Here is a 23,803-nt window from a genome sequence, read left to right as displayed (position 1 = left end):
CGGCTTCGCCCTCGTTGGGAAATTGGCTCTCTCGGCTCCCGTTACATTTGCCCGCTCTTCTCTTGCCCGCAGTAGCCATGGCGGCCATGAGTTTATTGCAGCGGGTTTCGGTCTCTGCAGTGGCCGCTCTGTCTGGCCGTCGCCTTGACGCTAGACTTGTATTCGGGCGCTTCCTCACCCGTGACTTTCCGAAGACTGTCGGTGGGTACTGGCTTTGGTAGAAAGCGCTATCAAGAAACGCGGGAGGAGAGATGGAGGACTCTTCCCGGGTGACCTTGGTGGAATCCGGAGAGAGCTGGGAGAAATTGAGGACTTGGGACTTGAGAGACGGATCATGGGCTATGTGAGGAGACTGATGATTTTCCTAGAGTAATCAGATCGATCGTGTTTAAGTAATTAATTAGAATTTGTGACACGCTTTGTCATTCACCTATCCTGTTGGTGGTAATTTGCGGATGAAGCTGTTAGAAAGGCAAAGAGCTGGGACCCATGTCTCTCAGGCACCAGATTCTTTGTATGTTCCACCTGCGCTACGTTTTAATCTCACAAGGTGGAAGTCATGTTGCTGAGGAGCCCGCTGATGCTAAGTAATAATACTGATATATGGACAGGTGGAGAGGCTCAGGGCTAACTCATCTGCTAGGCACAGTGCCTTCATGATACTTCTAGGTGTCCACGAAAATGTTTTAATTTAAATTTCTTTTAAAATCAGAAGGAAAAGGGCTATAATGTTAAAGCATATGTGATGCTGAATCCAGCCTGAATTGTATTCGTTTTCTATCAACGGAAACATAAAATAATTATTTTTAATGTTTTCTTAGAGAGGAAGGGACCTATGAAGAAAAAGTTCCTAGGTCCTAGGAAAGTCACTGCAGTCATGGGAGGATTATTTGGAGCCTCTTGGAGACTGTGGGTTGAACTCTAGGGGAATGAATAATCATAATAGCAAAGCATCAAATGCTTTGTATTCAGTCTGCTTTATTCCCTTTTGGATTCTGCAAAGTGAGTACAGTGTTACCCCATTTTACAGATGAGGAAACTGTGACTCAATTATTACAAAAATAATGCACTACTGTATTAAGTTGAATAATAATAATGGGAGCTAACATTTATTGAGCACATATTATATGCCGGGCACCATTCTAAGATATTAAAGGTATTCATTTAATCCTCTTGATCAAAAATATACTGTAAGCGATTTGTCCTATGCAATACAAGTAGATACAGAGGAAGTGAAATTTAAAGCCCAAAAGATTCTTCTCCAACTTAAAAATATCTTTTTCTGTTTACTGCTCTTCTCCCAATTTAATTTGAATTATGTCACTTCACATGATGAGGCATTATACACTGATGCCATAAGGGACTTGCTGGAAAAATGGAAAGGACCAGTGGCATTGAACAAATTTCCGGCAGGAATCTGAACCTGTTACAAAACTACATGTGCTTACATTCCTTGATAAAATTCCTTTGTAAGCCATTTCTGATTACAAATATCCTCTTCAAATACCCCCTCCCCCCATAGTACTTAATCATGCCTACCTGGAGATAAACTGAGGTAAAATTTCTCCCCTAGATCCCATTTATACACTACTTCCCATTCTTGGAGTTCTGGAAGGATCCTCGCAGGTAATCTACACCCTTTCCACTGGGAGCAGGAAAGGATATGATAGCTATAGTGAGGTTACTGTGTTTCAGCAGTGTACCTGCTTTCAAAGGCATTTTGCATGTGAAACCTAATCTATCACTGTGGAATGAAAGGTTGTAATCTGTTTTACATTATTATGTCTGCCTCTAGGAGAACGTAAGATCCAGCAGAGGAGAGAACCTTGTCTGGTTTTGTTGCCTCTGGAGATAGACTGCCTAGGTTTAAATCCTAGCTCCAGAGTTTAGTAACTCTGTGAGCTTGGGTCATCACATCTGGGAAGCTAAGTGGAAGGCACTTAATTGCTCCAAACCTGCATTTCTTCATCGTTAAAAAAGAGGATTTAGAAAGAAAAAAAAGAGGATTTTATTACAAGTGTGCTTATTTTCTGTTGACAGGGAAATAAAATAAAACTAATCTCTTTCCCACTGACAAGTATTTATAACCCTGAAATACGTTTCTGCATAATTTTGCATCTTTCTAGAAATGTCATTTTGAATGAACTTGTCTCTTACCGTAAGAACTGTTTTGTTTTGTTTTGTTTTTAAAAAGAGGGTGATAATTTTAACTTACCTCAAAGGTAGTGGTAAAGAGTGAGTGGGAAAAATCTACAGCACTGGGCATTAACTTCTACAGGGCCCTGTGGTCTCACCTTTCTTAAACATCTAGGACTGTCATGTTATCATCAATCACTCTCAGTGAAAACCTTTCTCAGAAAATAAGCAGATAAAAGTATTCTGTTTAATTATTTATTAAATGTCAAACATCAAGGGATTCTAGAAATAAGCTTAAGTTCTCCCCTCAGCTGCAGAGAACTTTTATGTTGAAGGCTGATGTGCATATAATTATGGCTTTAAAACCTGAGAAGAGGATTAAAATGATTTTATAAACAAAGCAGTGTGGACTTAATTCAGACATGGATGATGAGGCATGTTAACTGGATTCTAGGGATAGTTTTAACAGGTGCAATTGATGGAAAAGTAAAGGACATGTTTTCTGATATATCTGAATATGGGGCTCTTGGGATAGGTAGGTGTTGAGAGAGAAGGTTAAAAAAAGAGAAGTTAGGACCTAATTAGGGGAGGGACTGAATACAAAGCCAAAGTATCTTAACGGTTTTGTAGGCACCCGAGAGTATTCTGGCGGAAGAGCAGCATCAGTAGTATGTTTTAGGAAGATGCTTCCGAATATTGGATGACTTATCAGGCATGTTGATTACTTAAGCCACTGAGGTGAAGAGGTCTTGGAGAGAAATGGAAAGTTTGAATTTTCGAATCAAGAGGCCTTGACAACTGATGAATGAGGCACAGGAAGATGACTGAGATTTTTAGCCTGGGTAATTGAGTTGGTGGTGCCATTAACTGGGAATAGTCTGAGAATGAGGGAAAGAAAATGACCAATTTTGGGTGTTGTCTTGGAGACACAAAAAAAATCTGGTATTGTCTTATTTGATCCTCACAAGTATCACAGTTGTCCAAAGCGTAACTTTCCTGAAGTTATTTGCATTAAAAAAAATTGGTTAGTGAAACCTTAGTTCCCCATAATTACTGAGTAGCTTAATTGAGACATTCCAGGCTGTAGAGAGTGGAGGAAAATGCCTATTTTTGTGGCAGAAGGATTGAGTTCCAGAAATCCTGGCAGTCACCTGGTTGTAAGCAATATTCACTCTAATAATTTTAGATTGTAAGCAGGTGGCCCTACTACAACAACAAATCATGAAGGCTCAGAATATTTGAAAAGAGTTTAGTGCTATGAAATATCCTTTAGAACAGTTAATAGTATAACAGTTACCTAACACATTTAATGACATGAATAATTGTTGTTTAACAGTAGGGTGATTATATGTAAAGAAAGCAAGAAGTTCACGTTACTAACTGTTTAATATTGCTAGAATGCAGCCAGCTCAAGCTTTCTTCCATAGTTTTGTTTGTTACACTTTCCACATCTACTAATACTGTCATTTGTAATCAGCTGTCCCTAAAACCCCACATAGAGTTTAATCCTTATGTGTTTCTCTGTGTGTGTGTGTGTGTGTGTGTGTGTGTGTGTGTGTGTGTGTCTGTCTGTCCGTCTGATTGAAAGGGAAAGTTGAGAATATACTGTCTCTTCTGAGAAGATTTACTTTCAGGGACTAAAGAAAGATCCCCTACCAACATTAAATTTACTTAAGAAATGTAAATTCAACAATATTTATGGAGCTCCTACCATGTGGCAGACACTAAAGTGCACTGGAGATACACTACTGAATGATTCAGCTTAGTGCTTATTGTTCTAAAGGAAATAACCAAATGCTATTAAGGAGAATAAGTGGGAGACCAGTTTTGGATAGGGTAGTCAGAGAAGACTTCTTTGAGGAGGTAACATTTGATCTTACCTCTGAAGGATGGGGTGAGGAGCTAGCCATTCAAAGAGCCTGAGGAAAAGCTTCCAAGCAAAGAGGAAGGTAAGTGCAAAGACCTGAAAGCAGGAAAGAGCTCTTGGTGTTGGAAGGAAACCATTGAGATTGATCAGTAGGAAAGGTATGTCTTTTTATTCTAAGAGAGGCCATCTATTCAGATTCTTTGAGGGAAAGGACCTTAGAAATCTTCTAGGCCACCCCCTGTAGTATGCTAATCCTTGTTACATTCCATTAGTGATACTCGAATAACTCCATAATGGGGACTGGGGAGGCAGTCCAGTTTTATTTTCAACCACTAACATTGTTAGAAACTTCTTCCTTGTATTAAGCTAAAAATTACTCTTTCGCACATTGATCCTAGTTCTTCCTTTCAGGTCAACACAGAATAGTGTGAGCCTTTGTCATTGGACAGCCTTCAGCTCTTTAAAGACACTTCTCTGGTCTCTATCCTGACTTCTTTTTTGTAGGCCAGTCAGCTTCAGTTCTTTTAGTTTCAGTAGGTCAATTTCCAGGTTGTTTGCCATCCTGGTTGCTTAACTTGGGACGTGCTCCAGATTGTCCCTCTAAAACACTGTACTCTGGGCTGGACACACTTCTGCAGGTCTAGTAAGACATGGAGGTGGAGGGCTCCTTCTGTTCTGACCCTGTATTTCTGGTACATCAGATTAAGATTGGATTACCTTTGGGATTTTTTGGTAACCACATCCACATGACACCAATGACTTTTTTTTTTTTTTTTTTTTTTTTTGGCCACGCCACACAGCTTGCGGGATCTCAATTCCCCAACCAGGAATTGAACCTGGGCCATGGCAGTGAAAGCCCAGAATCCTAACCACTAGGCCACCAGGGAACTCCCACCGGTGACTTTTCTTAAGTTTGTGAGCCACTAAACTTCTGGAGTGTTCGAGTAGGACTTTTCATTTACTATACTTAATCCTTTTAGATTCAGCCTTTTGTAAATGTGTAGGAGGACTTTTGGGGGGATCCTATTTCATCATTGGTGTAGTAGCCACTCTTGTAGCAGTAGCTCTGTATCATCAGGAATACCATCTCCACCACACTCAGGCCATTCATAGAAATCGTGAGAGAGCCCTTTGGCAGGTTACTGCATTAAGTAATCAGCACCTTTTGGGTATAATCAATCAACCAATTACCCATTACAGATTTCTTCTAGCTTGCTACTTCTCTCAGTTTATAATGTGCCTTCCTCATACCTCCCCAACTCCACCAACCTGTCTAAAGAGGGGCTTTACTTCTGAGCCTTTTCTTTTCTGACACTGCATCCTGTTTCTTTCCTTTGTTGTCCTTATAGACAACAGATTGTTGTCTATTACAATATAGATTTGTAATTATATTATCTATTTTTTTCTCCCAGCAGAATCTAAATCCCTCTTATACTATAGACCTAGCATAAGACCTGTACATAGTAGGCACTTAAATATTTATTGAATTAATGAGTGGTTTGTACTGTTATCCAGACCATTTTTTTCGTCTAGTCCATGGAAATTTCTATTGTATCTTTCAAATGATTTGCAGAAATACATACTTACCTTGTCAAATTCTCTTGTTATTTTAGAAGTCTTAGTAGATGATTTATACTTAGTAAACTCGTGCCAGCTTCTAATTCTCTTGTGAATTAACCTTCTAAATTCATTGCAAGTTGCTGCAGGTGGTATCAAAATTTAGGACAGTTCCTGCCTTCGAGACACTTATATTTCAGTGGGGGCAGTGAAAGCAAGTTTACACATCAGTAGAATATACAGCAGTTCAGAGGTAGGAGAGCTCTCATCTGGTTGGGAAGCATGTTGGTTTCTTGGAGGATAAGATGTCACCTGGGTCTAAAGAATAGATTTCAGGAGAGGGGAGGTCATTCTTGACATTTAAGCTTGAACAAAGGATACAAATCTTTCTGCCATCTATTATGACTAAAATTCCATTAATGGGAAATTAGTTTTTTATTCAGCAACGACTCATGGGAAATTTCCTTGAATGCGGTTACACAGCAGAAGCACAGTAACCCTCAGTTTCTCAGTAATGTTAGAGCCTTTCCTGCTTTTAGCAGAAAGGGCTTAGAGTGGCCATAGTGATCCTTCCAGACTTCCAAGAAAGGGAAATCGCATAGAAAGCAGATCCAAGAGTGAGAGTTTTGCCTCAGTTTATCTTCAGCAAGGCTTGATTAAATACCGTCTGGGAGAGGATTTGAAGAGAAGGATATTTACAGTAAGAAATGGCTTACGCATTTGCAGCAACATGGATGGACCTAGAGATTATCATACTAAGTGAAGTAAGTCATACAGAGAAACACAAATATTATATATCACTTATATGTGGAATCTAAAATATGATACAAATGAACTTATTTGCAAAAGAGAAACAGACTCATAGACATAGAAAACAAACTTATGGTTACCAAAGGGGAAAGAAAGGGGAGGGGGATAAATTAGGAGTTTGGGATTAGCAGATACAAGCTCTATATATAAAATAAACAACAAGGTCCTACTGTATAGCAAAGGGAACTATATTTAGTATCTTGTAATAAACTATGGTGGAAAAGAATATGAAAAGGAATATATATATGTATAACTGAATCACTTTGCTGTACACCAGAAACGAACACAACATTGTAAATTATACCTCAACTAAAAAAAAAAAAAAAAAAAAGAAATGGCTTATAAAGGGATTTTATCAGATATGTTAGAGTGTTTTCTTTTGAACAAGTTCAAATTCCTGCTAGAGAGATATTGAATAAATATCTTTCCATTTATTTTGCATCAAGTCCCTAATGTATATTGCCTCATCATATGAGGCAATTTAAATTAATTTCTTTTGCAGCATTAGCAAATATTTATTGCAGAGGTAAACAAAGGTACGTAGCCCACCAAGAGTATCTGATCTCCTTGCCTGCTACTGAAACAAATTCAAATAATCATTTAGATATTTCTTCAGTAAATATCAATATCTTGAATATTGATGAATAAAAATGATGACAATATTGATGAATATGTTGAATAAAAATGAGGAGAGCTATAGTTTAGAACAGTACATCCATCTCTGTTTAAAGATATCCTAGTCTTCCCTGCCTTTAGTACTCAAATAAAGAAGTATGTATTTTTTTATCTTAATCATATATATATATGTATATATATATTTTGGCAGAGAAGGGATGCTTTATCTTAATTCATATTAAACATTTATGCATGTACATTTTCTTATAGTCTGACTTTTATCTCAAAATATAACAGTATATCCATATAAACCTTGTATATAACAGGGTTATTTAATATTTCCAGCTCCTGTGCGACACAGTGGAGACCATGGGAAAAGACTGTTTATCATCAAGCCTTCTGGATTCTATGACAGACGTTTTTTGAAATTAATGGTGCGTTAAAACTTGTTGAACTAAACTCTTTACATATAAATAGGAAATTTTTTTCCTATTTAGAAAACATCTTTCATTTTATAAAAGATTTTTTTTTTGTAAATTCATATTCCTTTTCTCAAAAAATATTGAGATTGAGTAGTAAGGTTTGGTTTGTTACTGAATTTATTTTTAAATTAGAGAAACTTTCCTTCTTCAAAAAAAGAATTCATACATATTGGAGGTAAAAATTGAAACATTCCTTTCTTCTCAAGATTATGGGGTTTTGAAATCGTCTGTGTTCCCTGACCAAAAGAAAAGTCTATAAATTATAAAACTGAAAATGGATTCATTTGGGGATAATTATTTGTATTACTAATATATTCTTTAAATTAACAAAGAACTCATTGAAGGACTTCTTTAAATATGTAACTCCATTATTTTGGGATATGATTTTTTATTTCTTTGTTGTTTAGGAACATTGATTTCAGAGAGTGAAGCAGGGCATTGACTGTATGTTTGTATCTCAAGACTCTATAAAGAAAAGTAGAGACTTAGAAGGTGGAAGACTGGACTCTGTTCCACTGTTCCTAAAGCTGTGACCCACTGGCTGCCCTCTAGACCTTCCCTTGCCTGTCCATTGTGCTTAATGCCCTTCTCCATCCCCATGGTTGAGCTCCTACTTTTCTTGTGATGACCAACTCAGACTCCAGAAATCACCCTCATCTTCTTACACTTTTATTCTTAATATAAAAATTTCTTTTATGACATTGCTTTAACCAAAAAATGAAAAATCACTTAAATATATATTGCATTATACTTGTACAATTAGTCTTTGCTTTCTTCTTTCATTTTTGACGCTAAATATAGGCATCTAAAAGCTAGAGCAAAAGAAAATTACAGAAATAAATAATTTTATACCGCATCTCCAATTTGGCAAGTTTATTTTATAAGAAATATAAGGAAATCATGTAATGAGGACAGTTTGAGTGTGAGGAAAGGAGTTAGGAAATGGTTATGTGAAAACTTTTTTTTTTTTTTTTTTTAATCTTAACAGAGATTCTACATTTTGTTGACTGGGATTCCAGTAGCAATTGGCATAACTCTGGTGAATGTATTCATTGGTAAGTATCTCCCCCACTGACTAAATTAGTAAATTTTTAAAACCTGTGTACATTAATATAAAAAAAGAAATTATGGATATTATAAGGGAAAGTTCTTCAAATAATAAAATAAACATAAGCATGAGAATTTATTTTAAAATAACCAAATCTTAATCTGCAATAGCACACAGTGGTTCGTTTTTAACTTTTTGTTTTCTCCAAAAACCTTTAAGGTCACTGACTCTATAGGCCACATAAAAGGCCTGTCTTCTTCCTCTTTTTCATGTCCCAAAACCAGCTTTGAGAAGTCTGAATAAGGAAAATAGAAAGAGATAGAGGTGGAAGAGAGGCTGAGGGATGGAAGAATTTTTTTATCCATCCTGGAACATATAAAATTATAATCTTCCAAAAAAGAATGGATTTGTGAATGATAGTAAATATTAGGTCTCCTGGGAAATTCTGCTCACAGTACTTCTAACGTCTTGAATCCTAAATATTTTGTCTAGGACGTTTAAGGAAAACCAGAGGAATAGTATGTCTTTTATTATATCTTGTTACACTATATAAAAACAAAATGAGAACCCTCATATAATGCCTATATACAATGCATTACACATAGAAGACATCTAAAAAGTATCTAATGAATGATTTTCCACCAGATTGAAGTGAATTTAAAATATTAGATATCTTCATTGCTGCAAAACAAAAGGTTCTTTAAAACCACAAGAGGTTGGTTTCTTACTTAAATAGTGAAGAATTAACATTGTAAACTCCTGATACTAAAGTTGAATATCACTGTTTTCTCTTATTAGGTGAAGCTGAGTTAGCAGAAATTCCAGAAGGCTATACCCCAGAACACTGGGAATATTTCAAGGTTGGTATAGGTCACTGAAAGTTATTTTCAGTTAGGTGTCTTGTCAATGTACTGGTTAATATCTTAATTTAGCAATTGTGGTATAGTTTTGTATTCAATTTTTTATATCAAGTAAATGATACATTTTGTGCTCACTTTTTATAAGTAACCTTTGGTAATTTTCTGCATTGTTTTATTACCTTAAGCTTTATGATTTTTTAAAGGCTGACTCTGCACTGTTTTCTCAACCTAGAGAGTAACATTCAGAATTTATCCTACGTTCTATGCCATAGGGAAAACTGTACTGATACTAATGCTAGCTGTCATTTATTGAACACCCACTGTGTAGCAGGCACTATGATAAGTGTTTTGCAAATATTATCTCATTCCATGTAAATGGTACTATTATTATTTCTGCTTTAGAGATGAGGAAGCTGAGGCTTAAAAGAGGTTAAGTGCTCTGTCTAAGGGATAGGGTCAGTATTTGAACCCAGGAAGTCTTGACTCCAGAGCCTGCACTGTTTTTTTTTTTTTTTTTTTTTAATAGTAATCTTTTATTTATTTATTTATTATTATATTTATTTTTGGCTGTGTTGGGTCTTCGTTTCTGTGCGAGGGCTTTCTCTAGTTGTGGCAAGTGGGGGCCCCTCTTCATCGCGGTGCGCGGGCCTCTCACCATCGCGGCCTCTCTTGTTGCGGAGCACAGGCTCCAGACGCGCAGGCTCAGTAGTTGTGGCTCACGGGCCTAGTTGCTCCGTGGCATGTGGGATCTTCCCAGACCAGGGCTCGAACCCGTGTCCCCTGCATTAGCAGGCAGATTCTCAACCACTGCGCCATCAGGGAAGCCCTGCACTGTTAATTAGTCATTTTACCATACTGTCATGGCTACTAAAACCCAAAATTAATTCTGTTACTTGTCTTTACAAGTGTTGTAGTGAGATGGCCTTGATTACAGTATATCTTATCATGTTTTATCATCTGAATGAATTATATTTTAGAAAAGAAATACTTCATTATTAAATCTTAAGGTAAGCCATATAATTAGTTTATCTTGGCTGACTGGTGGAAAGAACACCATTTTGAGATCACCAGACCCCAGGTTTGGCTCCAAAATCTGCCACTTAAGATACTCATAGTGTAGTGTAATAGGAAAGAGCACAGGTTTTAGAGTGAGACAGACCTGGCCTGAGTCCAGAGGCTGCAACCCAGTAACTGTACAACCTTGTGGAATTTGCTCATCTATAAATGAGGACAAAGGTAGTATCTACCGAACAGATTAAAATTATTTAAAAAATATATAAAGTGGTTGATACATAAAAGTGTTATTGATTTACCTGAGATGGTCAATTTAGGAGAATCGTAAACTGGAAAAGCAAAGTACTTTTCAGACACTAATTTTAAACACATTTTCTCTTGTAGCATCCTATATCAAGATGGATTGCCCGAACTTTCTTTGATAGTCCTGAAAAGAATTATGAAAGAACAATGGCTATCCTTCAAATTGAAGCTGAAAAAGCTGAATTACGGTAAAAAAAAAAAAAAAAAAGGGCAGGGGTTGGAGTGCAGGGAAGAAAATCCTTTCCTACAGTTGCAAACCACAGGAAGAAATTTAATAAAACTATTTCAACACTGTAGGATGCTCTGTGTAAAAGGGTGAAGATGGTGAGAGAATTAGCCTGTTCAGAGTGGAGATTATGAGTTGGAGACTAGAAGGCTATTAGGAGATAATATCTGTCAGATTAAAAAGAATTCTTTTTTGAAATGTCCTGACTCTTTTAAGTGCAAGGTAGCCCTCTCCCTCCCCTTCCCCCACCCAATTTCCTTTCTTCTTACACCCAGTGTCATCCTTAGAGGTGACTACTATTTAATGGTCTCTTATATTTTATGCATTAAAAATATATTTTTTATATATCATTTACAAAATATATTAACACAAATGGAATCCTGTTACCAACACTGTTCTGTGCCTTGTCTTCCTTTCATGTAAATATACAGTCATTCCTTGGTAACTGAGGAGGATTGGTTCCAGGACCTCCAGTAGATACCAGTCTGAGGATGCTCAAGTCCCTATATAAAATGGCATAGAACAGTTGGCCCCCCGAAGATAGATAGGGCCAACTGTATCTTGATCTTTTGGTAATAGCATATACTCTCTTCTTTTTAATGGCTGCACTGGATAGATGTGCCTTAATTTTTTTTAACCGGTGGGGGACCTATTGTTGGTACTTAGGCTCTTTCCAAGTTTTTTGATAATTATACATTGTGCTGTGGTGAATATCCTCATATATTTTTGCATATTTATTCAGTGTATCTGGAATATAAATTCCTAGCAGTGGCACTGATAAACCAAATGTTATGCTTTAAATTTTAGGTAGCTTTTGTCAAACTCTTCTTTAAAAAGTTGTACCAATGGTCTTTTCTGTCACCAATACAGGATAATTCTGTTTCTCCATACCTTTCCCAGTAGAGGAATTTATCAAACCTAAACATTTTTGCTGATAAGACAGTTGAAAAATGTTATCTCATCATTTCAATTTTGTATTTTTTGGCAAAGTTGAATATTTTTTCATATATCTATTGGTTGTTTATATTTCTTTTTCATAAATTGCCCATTTTCTACTAATTTGTGCATTGATTAAAATAACCCCTTTTGTTTTTGTTGCAGATATGTTTTCCTAGCTTGTCATTTGTCTTCTGACAGTGTAGAATTTTTTTTGCAACTTAGTGTTTTTATGTTTCAGATAACAAAAATGCAGTAGTAGCTAATATGTTTTTGAACACTTACTATGTACTGATGCTTTAATTGCTTTTAATATATTTACTCATTTAATGATTATCAAGCTTGTCAGTTTTTTTCTTTAGCTTCTGGAATTTTGTGTCATATATAGGTCTCTGATAATAATAAAATAAGTAAATATACAAGTCCAAAATTATTTTTGAATGTTCACTCATATTTTCTTTTTCTACTTTTAAATATGATCTTTTCTGAGATTTATTTTGGCGTTTGGAGTGAGGTTTACATACAATCAAAGGTACCCATTAAGTTCAGTGGGTTTTGACAAAATATGTAACTGTAACCACCACTATCAAGGTCATTTTGATCATCTAGTGAGTCTCTTTCCTGTCCCTTCAGTCAATCCCCATCCCTTACTCTTGGCCCCAGGCTACCATTGATCTGCTTTCCATTCATTCTGCTTTAATTTTGTAGTTTACAAAAATTGCTATGATATTGAAAACTATTTAAATGATTAAATGAACATATGATTGGCTTGTTTTATAGATATGTAATTACATGTATATGTAGTTACCATATAGAACTGTCATTAAGTATTTAAGAGCATGGAATAGCATTATGCCTCATACTTAGTTAGCTTTGGACATTTTTGAACTTCAGACATATACCTTTGATAAAACATCAGATTCCAAAATTTCTTAGACATATAGCGATCCCAAACAATTTCAAAACAAAACAAAGTAAAAATAAAAACAAAAACAGGGGACTTCTCTGGTGGTCCAGTGGGTCGGACTCCACGCTACCAATGCAGGGGGCCTGGGTTCGGTCCCTGGTCGGGGAACTAGATCCCGCATGCATGCCACAACTGAGAGTCTGCATGCGGCAACTAAAAAGATCTCACACACAGCAATGAAGATCCCGTTTGCTGCAACTAAGACCTGGAGCAGCCAAAATGAATAAATAAATAAATATTTTTAAAAAAACTAAAACAGGACCCTGACTTTTACTCCTAAAAGAAAGATGCCAGTGTGAGAATGGAATGGGGAGTACCTACAGATTTTTAAAAATATATGTTTAGGTATTTGGAATACTGAAGCTTAAAGGAAAGGTATAAAATAGAAAGGGACTGTCTTACGTAATTGATTCCCCCAGAGATAATTTATTTTTGGTCCTCCAGAATTTTTAATACTCTGTACATGTGTACATATACATAGCACAAATGATTTTGTATGCTTTTTAATGAAATGGGAAGATGCCACACAGACTCATTTTATACCTTGCTTTTTCAACCTAATGATATATCTGTCCTCTCCTTCCATATTACTATATATAGATTTCCCTCATTCTTTTTAACAGGTGCATAGGTTGTCCGTTATATGGGTGAACAATAATCTATTTAACCAGTCCCCTGTGATGAATATTTTAATTACTTGCATTTTGGATAATTGCATTATAAAGAGTAGAAAAGAAAAAGGATGATATTTAATCCTAAAAAAAAATAAATGTATTCTCTTATATACACTATCACAAAGGTGTATTATCTGTCATACATAGGGTTGGTAAGCTGGTTAAGGTTAATAAAGTGAATAATTTAACTGTGACAGATTTCCAGTCATACAAAAAGTTAGTATGTAGTCTATAAAAATGGAAAGTAAAAGGCTTGATAGAGAAGGGATTATTCCAGGAATGTGTGGTAGTTTTGTGCAAAGGCTTGGCTGTGGAAGAAGGAAAGTATCTTTCTAGAATAGAGATTATTCAGTTTGTGAAGAAGGATGAGGACAAATAAGTAGATCTTAGAGTCGGAGAATGTTTTTCTTAACCCTGGTTTTTCTTTTTTCTTTTCTTTACAAATATTGATTGTCCAATGTTGACCAGGCTCAGTGTGATGCTGGTGGCTGGTGAATAAGATACCATCTCTGCTCTCAAGAGGTTTTCTGTCCTAATGGTGATGGGCAGCCAGTATAGACAGGGGATGTGAGCTCCTCCAGGAAGGCTTGTTCCCTTTTAATTTCTAGCACTTGGCACAGTATGTGGTCATAATAGTGGGTGTTCTGTAAATGACTCTCCTTTAAACATTTAAAAGGCAAGAAGACAGGAAATGCATTATCACTATTCAAGTGAAAGTGATCTGTCCAGACAAAGAATAGGGACAGGAGGAGAGAATTGATTATCAATTCAAGTGACGCTTGGGTGATTAAAAACAATATTCATTGGCTAACTACATAAGCAAGATAATAAAAGCCAAAATAAGTCCCAAATTTTGCTTATAGGTACATATCAGATATATGCATACACATGGATCTGTGGAGGGACATTATATTTTACATAAAAGCAAGACTCTCAAGTGGTTGTTCTTTATGGAGATAATTCATTAACTTTATAATTGGAAATGCTGTAGTCACAATATCACCATTCTGTTTGTTACAGGTTAAAGGAGCTGGAAGTACGAAGTTTAATGCGTGTAAGAGGCGATGGTCCCTGGTATCAGTATCTGACCATTGATAAGACACTTATTGATCATTCTCCAAAAGCAACTCCTGACAACTAATCTTTTATTTCTCTAAATACAAAGTATATTCTCTTTAGGCAAAACTAAATTACTAGATATATTCTGTATTTTTTCTGTGTGATGAATAAAATATCCTGTTCATTGCTCTATTTCTCAACATTGGTTCAGATTAAGGCTTTTTTGTGTGTGATTTCATTTTTTTTTCCAGCTTTATTGAGGAGTCATTCACAAGGTTGTAAGATATTTAAAGTGTACGTCATGATGATTTGATACACATATATATTGTGAAAGGCAGATTAAGGCTTTTGGTTTGGGGCTTTCAGCTTCCTCTTTTAAGAACGTTTAAGTATAATAAAAAAAAAAACCTCAAAGAAATAGGAATTTGTGAACTCCTAAAGGTGTAGCTTTGAAAGATTAATGTTTTATTTGTCTGATAAATGGAAGTTAGAGAAGTCTATGTTAAATATCAGGAAATATGTAGTTTATCTATATGTGAGTATTGTAGATATGTGGATTATTCAAGGGCAACTCAGAATTTTAAATTATACAAATATTGAACCAATTATATAAAACATTAACACCTTAATAAACAATTTTTCAGTGAACAGATCTCAAAGTTTAATGTTTTCATGTTTTTTAGCCATAAATCGTTCTTTTAAAATGTATATGCACACACATGTTCATTTTTCTTAGATGCAATATCTCAGATTCCTTAGAGTCCTTTTTTGTAAACACTGGAGAAGTTCCACAAGGTAAGATGATTACTGTAAAGATTATGAAATGAGTAAAAGTTAAAATAATGACTGTCATTTATTAAGCATTTACTGTCTGCTGAGCACTGCACTGAATAACTGCATTTATTCACATTATTTTCAAAATGACCTTATGAGGTCATTTTCTGCATTTTACAGATGAGAAATTGAGGCTAAGAAATTTTGAACACATGCTCAATATTTACAAAAATAAACATTTATGCTTCAACTTCCAAAATAACCGTTTAGCTTCAAAAATTCATTATTCTCAGCGAATACCTTTTGAATGCCCTTGTGCCTTAAGGGCCCTAAACGCCCTTTACAATCCAGCCAACATCCTTTGGGGTGATGGCATTTTCTTATTTCCCCAGAAGAGGGCTGCCTCGCCCAGCTGCTTCCAGATTTTGTTTTGAGGATTCCCTATGCAATTACCACCTCATAATGCTGCCAAAGTATATGAGAGAAGGACATGCTGTCCCTGAACCCCTGCTTGCACGAACCATTTGGTTTTGTAGGAGAAGGGGAAGGAGAATGGAAGCAGATAGGTCTTGTCAGTGGTCATTGTAAATGATGCTACACCTATGTACATTTACATTCAGTATTGTTAGACTTCACACGTTATTTTTCAACACCAGTAGGTTTTACTTTATTTTCTCCTTTCTATTATTATATACAAAAAACATAGAAAATACGGAAAGTGTGGGACTTCCCTGGTGATGCAGTGGTTAAGAATCCGCCTGCCAATGCAGGGACACGGATTCGAGCCCTGGTCCAGGAAGATCCCACATGCCACGGAGCAACGAAGCCCGTGCGGCACAACTACTGAGCCTGCGCTCTAGAGCCCATGAGCCACAACTACTGAGCCCGCGTGCCGCAACTACTGAAGCCCGTGCGCCTAGAGCCCGTGCTCCTCAACAAGAGAAGCCTCTGCAATGAGAAGCCTGCGCACCTCAACGAAGAGTAGCAAGCTCGCGCACAGCAACAAAGACCAAGCACAGCCAAAAATAAAATAAATACATTTATTAAAAAAATATATATATGGAAAGTGTTACAAGAAATACTGGAAATCCCACCAGCCATAAAGAAATCTGAGAAATTTCCTTTGATTTTTTTTTTTTTTTAGCATAGCTGGGATCATATATATATAATGGAGAGGTTTTTAAAAAAAGTTTGAAAGTGTTTCTTGGAGGGAAACGTTAATAAAACTACTGGGCACAAAGATGCATACCGGAGGTAAAGTGGTCATCACAGGACATGCTTCCCCCAGAGCACACTCTCAGCACAGATGATAGGCATTAAATCAGATTACATGTGCTGGGGAGGAACAGGGCACTGTAGCGACCTGTGGCATCCCGAGCTAGACTATGGGTACATGGAATGATTGGAAGCTCATTCCATAGCATCTGGAATATAGCAAGCACTGCGTAAAGATCTATTGAGTTAATGGTTCATGGATTTAACGTGAATTTTGTGTTATCTTTAAGTTATCTTTTTTCTTTTTCTGTAATTCTATAGGACCCAGCATGGTGTTCTATAAAGACATGGGATTGAATTGAGCAGACTTCAGACTAAATTCTGAGCTTGCCAAACACTATGACAATAATAATGACTACTATCTATTTGGTATCTGCTGCATGTGCCAGACATTACACATTAGGAACTTTATATTTAATCTTCCCTCTATCTCATACTGAGAAAACTCCTTCACTGCTCTAAGCCCTATCTCTAAAATGGGGATTAGGCTTTTCATCCCACAGTACTTTTGTGAGGATCACCGGGGTGATGCATGTAAAGTGCCTACTACACTGGTTAAGTAATAGGTGATAAAGTTCTCTCTGTCAACTAAAGATTGAGATGGTGCACTCCTTTTTCAAGAAAATTGCTAAATATCCTATACTGTCTCTGCTTCAGGCCTGTTAACTTTAAAGAGTAATGGACTTATAGATAGACTACAGCCAATGGGCAATGTTTTTAAAACTACTTCCAGATCATGGAAAAGTCAAAGGTACCCAATTCTGGCAATGTAAATTGACCATACTATTCTCATTAAAAACAAACACACTCTGCTGGAGATCACAAGGAGTTAGCAGAGATTGTTAGGGCTCAATCGCTTTCCTTATGTAACTATTTCCAAATTGCAGTCCTTCTCGATTTCAACTGTCTCTATTTTTACTTCCACATATGATATATACTTAATATTTTCTTTAATTTGACCTTTTTAAACTTAAATTTTTAAAAAATGTTATATTATGGCTATAAATAGAAAACAAGTCCTTTGCCATAATTAAAAGGCAATCACAGGTATAACTATGGATTATATTCTACCTAGATTTTTACCAAATGGAGACTTTCCTTTATGAAATCAAATGGAGAATGATTTGAAAAGAATGAAAAGGCAATAACTTGGTCATGGTGTGATGCAGTATACCTTCCAGGTACATTCCCACACTTTGGACATTTTTTGTATATTGCATTAACATGGCAATACCATTGACACTGGAAAATATGAAAAAAAATCCTCTAATGTATCCATTATAATTAACCTTAATAATTCACATTTTTGTTTTTCAAATCACTTATCATGACATTTAATTAGTTATCTAAAAGCATAGTAATTCAGCATTGCACATCAGAATTAACCACAGAGAGTTTGTTTTTGGAAGACATTTGAACAAAACCTACCTAGAGCCATGATCTCTTCTATTTTTAACCTAATAATCACATATCTAAGGAATTATCTTAAAAAAATAATCCACAAAAATTAAAAAGCCATATATACATTAAACTCTTAATCACAACATCATATAAAATAATGAAAAAACATAAGCAATATGTACTTAATAGGCGAGTGGTTTGTTAATTACTAGTATATCACTTGATGGAATATTGTGTAGCCATTGAAAATAATTATGAAAACTATGTAGCAATGAGGGGAAATACCTATGTTACTTAAGACAGAGGTAGAGAAACTATTACAGAAACCCCAAATATATCACAAATGAGATGGAACTTTCTTTATCTTTGTAAAAGTCTCAGCTGGTATGGCAGCTCTCCTCCATGAATTCTCAGGATCCCAGTCTCTTTCTATCTTGTTGTTCTGCCATTCTCCACATGCTGCTTCCATTGCATGGTTCAAGATGACTAACCTAGCTTCTGCTATCATGACTAAATCCCAGCCAATGGGAAGAGGGAAATAGAAGAGGGAAGCATGTTCTATCCATCTAAAACATAGAACTAGAAATCACATTCACTTCTGTTCCCATACCACTGGACAGGACTTAGTCATAAGACCATACCCAGCCTCAAGAAATATGTCCAGCTAAAAAACTTTGGAGAAAGGATACTGAGGAAAAACTAGCAGTTTCTGCCAATATTCTCTAGTGTTAAGGGAAAATAGCAGGATACAAAGTAACTGTACACTAAACATTAATTGTACAGTGGAGAAGTGAGACTTTGACCTGGTGATCAAAGCTAACATCACACACACACACACACACACACACACACACAATAATTTAACATTGGGACTTCTCTGGTGGCGCAGTGGTTAAGAATCTGCCTGCCAATGCAGGGGACACAGGTTCAAGCCCTGGTCTGGGAAGATCCCACATGCTGTGGAGCAACTAAGCCCGCAAGCCACAACTACTGAGCCCGTGTGCCACAACTACTGAAGCCTGTGTACCTAGAGCCCGTGCTCCACAACAAGAGAGGCCACCACAATGGGAAGCTCGCACACCACAACGAAGAGTAGCCCCCGCTCGCAGCAACTAGAGAAAGCCTGCACACAGCAACGAAGACCCAATGCAGCTAAAAATTAAAAAATAAAAAATTTTAACATTACATATGAAGGGACACATGGATATTCCCTGAGAAGAACACAGCCTGTGCAGTATGCCAACCTCAGTCTAATTCAATCCAATCACAAGGAAACATCAGACACACACACACAAGATGTAAACATTCCATTTTTTAAAAAGCTGGACTGTTTATTAAAAATGTGAATGTCATGAAAGACAAAGAAAGGCTGTGAAAATCTTCCATATAAAAGGAGGATAAATGACATGCAACTAAATGCAATACCTGACACTACACTGTACTGGAAGGGGGGGGTTATGTTATAAAGGGGGGTTATGTTGTAAAGGACCTTGTTAGATCAACTGACCAAGTTAGAGTATGGAAGGTGGATTAGATAAAAGTATTATTTCAGAGTGCATGTAAGAAGTTGATAATGCTCTGCAGTTATAAAGAGAATATCCCTATTCTTAGGAAGTGGACATATTTAGGGGTAGAAGATAGAAATATTTAGGGGTAAAGGTGTATGTGATACGACATCTCTGGCTTACTCTCAAATCGTTCAGAAAAAATATCATTTCTATGTATGTGTGTATATATGTATGTGTGTATACATATACACATATATTCACATATGTATGTGTGTACGAATAGATATGCACACATATATATGAGTCTATATCTCTCTACATATACAGTAATTAGGTTCAGATATGTGTGTATATGTACATCTATATACGTGTGTGTGTGTGTGTGTGTGTGTGTGTTATGGGCAGAATTGTGCCCCCACAAAAGATTCATATGTTGAAATCCCAATCCCCAGCATCTCAAACTATGACTTTATTTGGAAATAGGATCTTTAAAGAGGTAATTAAGTTAAAATGAGATCATTAGGTGGGCCCTAATCCAGTATGACTGGTCTTTTAACAGGAGATTAGAACAAAGATATTTACAGAAGGAAGATCATGTGAAGACACAAGGGGAAAGATAGCCATCTACAAGCCAAGGAAAGAGGCCTCAGAAGAAACCAAACCTGCTGACACCTCGATTTTGGACTTCTGGACTCCAGAGTTGTGAGAAAATAAATTTTTGTTGTTTCAGTCACCCATTCTACGTACTTCTATCTTCCTCTTCCTCCTCCTCCTTTTCCTTTAATTGTCCTTTACATTCTTCTTCTCTAGTTAGTTGCATAGGACAAATTTTTTGAGAACTATTCATGTACTTAAACTGTTCTTACAAACTGTTTATATTTAATGGGGCTGTCAAAGTGACATTGGAAATAATACACCACAATTTAGATGAATGACACCATATATATCTGTCAGAAGTTTCATTAGAACATTTGACTTTCTTGTATACTTTGGAGCTCTCTCTTCATGTGGTCTCTTGTCATGTCATCATTTCAAGAGAGTTTAGGAGATATGTGAGGTTTTCTAAAAAAATTATTGTACTGAAGTATAGTTGATTTACAATGTTGTGTTAATTTCTGCTGGACAGCAAAGTGATTCAAAATTGTACATTCTTTTTCATATTCTTTTCCATTATGGTTTATCACAGGATACAGAATACAGTTCCCTGTGCTCTACAGTAGGACCTCATTGTTTATCCTCTTTATATATAATAGTTTGCATCTGCTAATCCCAAACTCCCAACCCATCCCTCCCCCACTTCCACACCCCCTTGGCAACCACAAGTCTGTTCTCTACGTCTGTGAGTCTGTTTCATAAATAAGTTCATCTGTGTCATATTTTAGAGTCCACATATAAGTGAGGAGATATCTGAGTTTTTTTTAAATAGAGGAAGCAATGAGAATGAGAAGAAAGTGAGGGAAAGTGCAATTCTTACAAGATTTTTTTCTTCATACATAGAAAGTATATATTTTTTTAATCTTCCTACCATTTTACAAATGAAGAGAACAAAGTGTGGAGCAGTTAATTAATTCTCTCAGGTTATGTAACTAGGGAGTAGCGCTGGATAGCTATAGCTAAGAGTAACATTGGCCTTTTATCTCCCAAATCAACGTCCTGTCAATTTTCACTTTACAAGTTCCCTCATGGAACATGATTTCCACTGCTTCTCCCTGACTTGGTCGTTGCTTGCTGCATGCATTTTTGCAATATCTCCAGCAGTTTCTTTTTGCCAGCAGCCATCCGCCTGCAGCCTATGCTACACTGGGCCACCAGCCTTATCTCCCTCAAAGGTCACCTTCACGTACGTCACTTTCCTGCTCAACAGCCTTCAGTGACCCTCCACTGCCTGTAAGGAGGAAGCCCAAAGTCCTTGCCCCACTTCAAACTGCCTGCAGTGTCACATTCTTTTCAGTGATTAACTTTCTGGACACTTGATCTTTGCAAAACCAGTCTATTCTTTAAATTTATTTTGTGCACTCCCCCAGTATGCTAGTTGTTAATCTGTGTCATGCAGTTGACGGCTAATCATGTGTATGTTGTGGAATATTGCATCTTAGGTGGACAAAAGGAAAATGTGTGGACTCACACATTTACCAAATATATTTTGGGCATCTATAATGTGTCAGGCATGAGATGTTGGGAGGTAGGAGTTAAGAAGACAACAGGAGGTTTGTGGAAGAAAGTATAGTTCCTCATTAGAAGAGAAGCAGAAAAGTAATTCAAGCTGTATTAGTTTCCTATGGCTGCTGTAACAAATCAACACAAACTTGGTGGCTTAAAATGGCAGAAATTTATTCTTTCATAGTTCTGGAAGCCAAGTCTGAAATCAATATCACTGAGCTGAAATCAAGGTGTGGGCAGGGCTGTTCTCCTTCTGGAGGCTCCAGGAGAGAATCCATTCTTGCTTCTTCCAGCTTCTCGTGGCTGCCAGCATCCTTTGGCTTGTGGTCACATCACTCCAATCTCTGCCTGTGTGATCACATTGCCATTTCCTTTTCTGTGTGTGTCAAATCTCATTCTGCCTCTCTTTTATAAGGACATTTGTGATTACATTTAGAGCCCACCCAGATAATCTAGGATAATTCTCAAGATACTTAATTTAATCACATATGCCACACACAGATCTTTTTTTGCCACATGAGATAATATTCACAGGTTCCAGGAATTAGGATGCAAATATCTTTGGGGGGGCCATTATTCAGCCTACTACACAAGTCGTGAGATCATAAAAGCTTTTAAGAGATTTTCACATAAGAGTGTTAAAAATAAAGCATACTTAATTACTTAGTACTAAGTAACAAGAATTTTTTAAAATTGGTCTGTATTTCTAATTTTCTAATGTAGTTGTATCATTTAGAAATTGTATTCAGCTACTTGTAACAGAGCATTTCCCACGATCTCTTTCAAAAATGGTGACTTAAACAGATACAAATTTGTTTTTCTTTTATGAAGACCATTCAGAAGTAGACAGCCCAGGGCTGACTAGTATGCAGCTCTAAGAAACCATCAGGGACCCAGTAACTTCCCATCTTTATTCTCTACCAAACCTGGATTCCATCCTCACTTAAGGTCCAATATGGCTGCTGGAGCTCCAGACATTACATCCAGATCAGAATGACATCAGAAGGGCATAACACTTTCTCCTTACATCTTAATTTCTAAAATGTACTAGACGCAAAGTTGGAGAATTTAGTTTTTTACCTGAGAACGTTACCCAATTTAATTTTCTTTCTTTTTTTTTAATTTTTATTGGAGTATAGTTGATTTACAATGTTTGTTAGTTTCAGGTGTACAGTAAAGTGAATCAGTTATACATATATGTATATCCACTCTTTTTTTATTTTTAAATTTTTATTTACTTTATTTTATTTTATTGTTATTTTTTTGGCCACACAGTGCGGCTTGTGGTATCTTAGTTCCCCGACCAGGGATCAAACCCCGGCCCTCAGCAGTGAAAGCACGGAGTCCTAACCACTGGACCACCAGGGGATTCCCAATCCACTCTTTTTTAGATTCTTTTCCTGTGTAAGTCATTACAAAGTATTGAGTAGAGTTCCCTGTGCTATACAGTAGGTCTCCCAATTTCTTTTTCTAAGAGAGAAGGAGGGATGGATATTGAAAATCAAAAACATTTTTTTGAGCAACTTCTGTATATAAAAGCACAGCTTAGATCAGGGAATGCAAAGATGTATTATGATGGTCTCTGCCCTCAAGTGACCTGAAATCTAGTCAGGGAGACAGAGTGGATAAATAAAAGATTTTCTAAAATACACTTATTATCTAATGAGTGACATAAGCAGTAAGTGTATGTGGTAGACTTTCTGAAAAATGTGGCGCAAATAGGATTTAGAAACATCAAATGAACGAGGGAGAATATTCCAACTGCGGTTCATCATGAGCAAAAGTATAAAAGCACGAGTGTTCATGAAGTGATCAATGAATACTGAGAGAACGATTTGGTTAGCTAGATGTATGCAGGAAAGCAGTTCCCCACAGTAACGTGCAGTCACTCACCGAAGAGGAAGGAAGGTATCAGGTTTGTGGATAATGATAGAAATAGTAAGAATAGTTAGCATGTTCCAGGAACTCTGTTAAATGCTTTACAAACATTTCACATCCTTGTAACAATTCTGCAAGATCAGTACAGTATTTATTTATCGAATTTTGTTCTGATCAGCATCCCTTATTTGCAGAATGCCCCCTTCCAATCACATGCATCAGCATATTCAGAGGCCCAATCAAGCAGACTTTC

At 36.5% G+C, this 23,803-nt stretch overlaps 1 protein-coding gene across 2 annotated transcripts; it reads left to right on the top strand.

Annotated features, from left to right (window-relative positions):
- Positions 1 to 36: 36 nt before the first annotated feature.
- On the top strand, positions 37 to 15,204 carry NDUFB5 (NADH:ubiquinone oxidoreductase subunit B5). 2 transcript variants are annotated; one of them, XM_082394245.1, is made up of 6 exons: positions 42 to 201; positions 7,331 to 7,419; positions 8,456 to 8,522; positions 9,314 to 9,375; positions 10,774 to 10,880; positions 14,516 to 15,204. In XM_082394245.1, exons 1-6 carry the CDS (start codon positions 78 to 80, stop codon positions 14,634 to 14,636), a joined length of 570 nt encoding a protein of 189 aa, XP_082250371.1. In that variant the 5' UTR covers positions 42 to 77; the 3' UTR covers positions 14,637 to 15,204. The 2 variants fall into 2 exon arrangements, with proteins under 2 accessions (XP_082250372.1, XP_082250371.1); XM_082394246.1 differs by lacking the exon at positions 10,774 to 10,880 and having other exon boundaries at positions 37 to 201.
- Positions 15,205 to 23,803: the final 8,599 nt, after the last annotated feature.

The sequence above is a fragment of the Balaenoptera borealis genome (assembly GCF_965194805.1).
Source record: "Balaenoptera borealis genome assembly, chromosome: 5".
Taxonomy (NCBI): Eukaryota; Metazoa; Chordata; class Mammalia; order Artiodactyla; family Balaenopteridae; genus Balaenoptera; species Balaenoptera borealis.
Note: the sequence above shows the minus strand (reverse complement) of the source record. Positions and strands in the feature narration are given on the sequence as shown.

Coding starts and splice junctions, on each gene's coding strand:
- NDUFB5 (XM_082394245.1), top strand. CDS start 78: ATGGCGGCCATGAGTTTATTGCAGCGGGTTTCGGTCTCTGCAGTGGCC. Junction 8,523..9,313: donor TCTGGTGAATGTATTCATTG/GTAAGTATCTCC, acceptor TTCTCTTATTAG/GTGAAGCTGAGTTAGCAGAA. Junction 10,881..14,515: donor GCTGAAAAAGCTGAATTACG/GTAAAAAAAAAA, acceptor TGTTTGTTACAG/GTTAAAGGAGCTGGAAGTAC.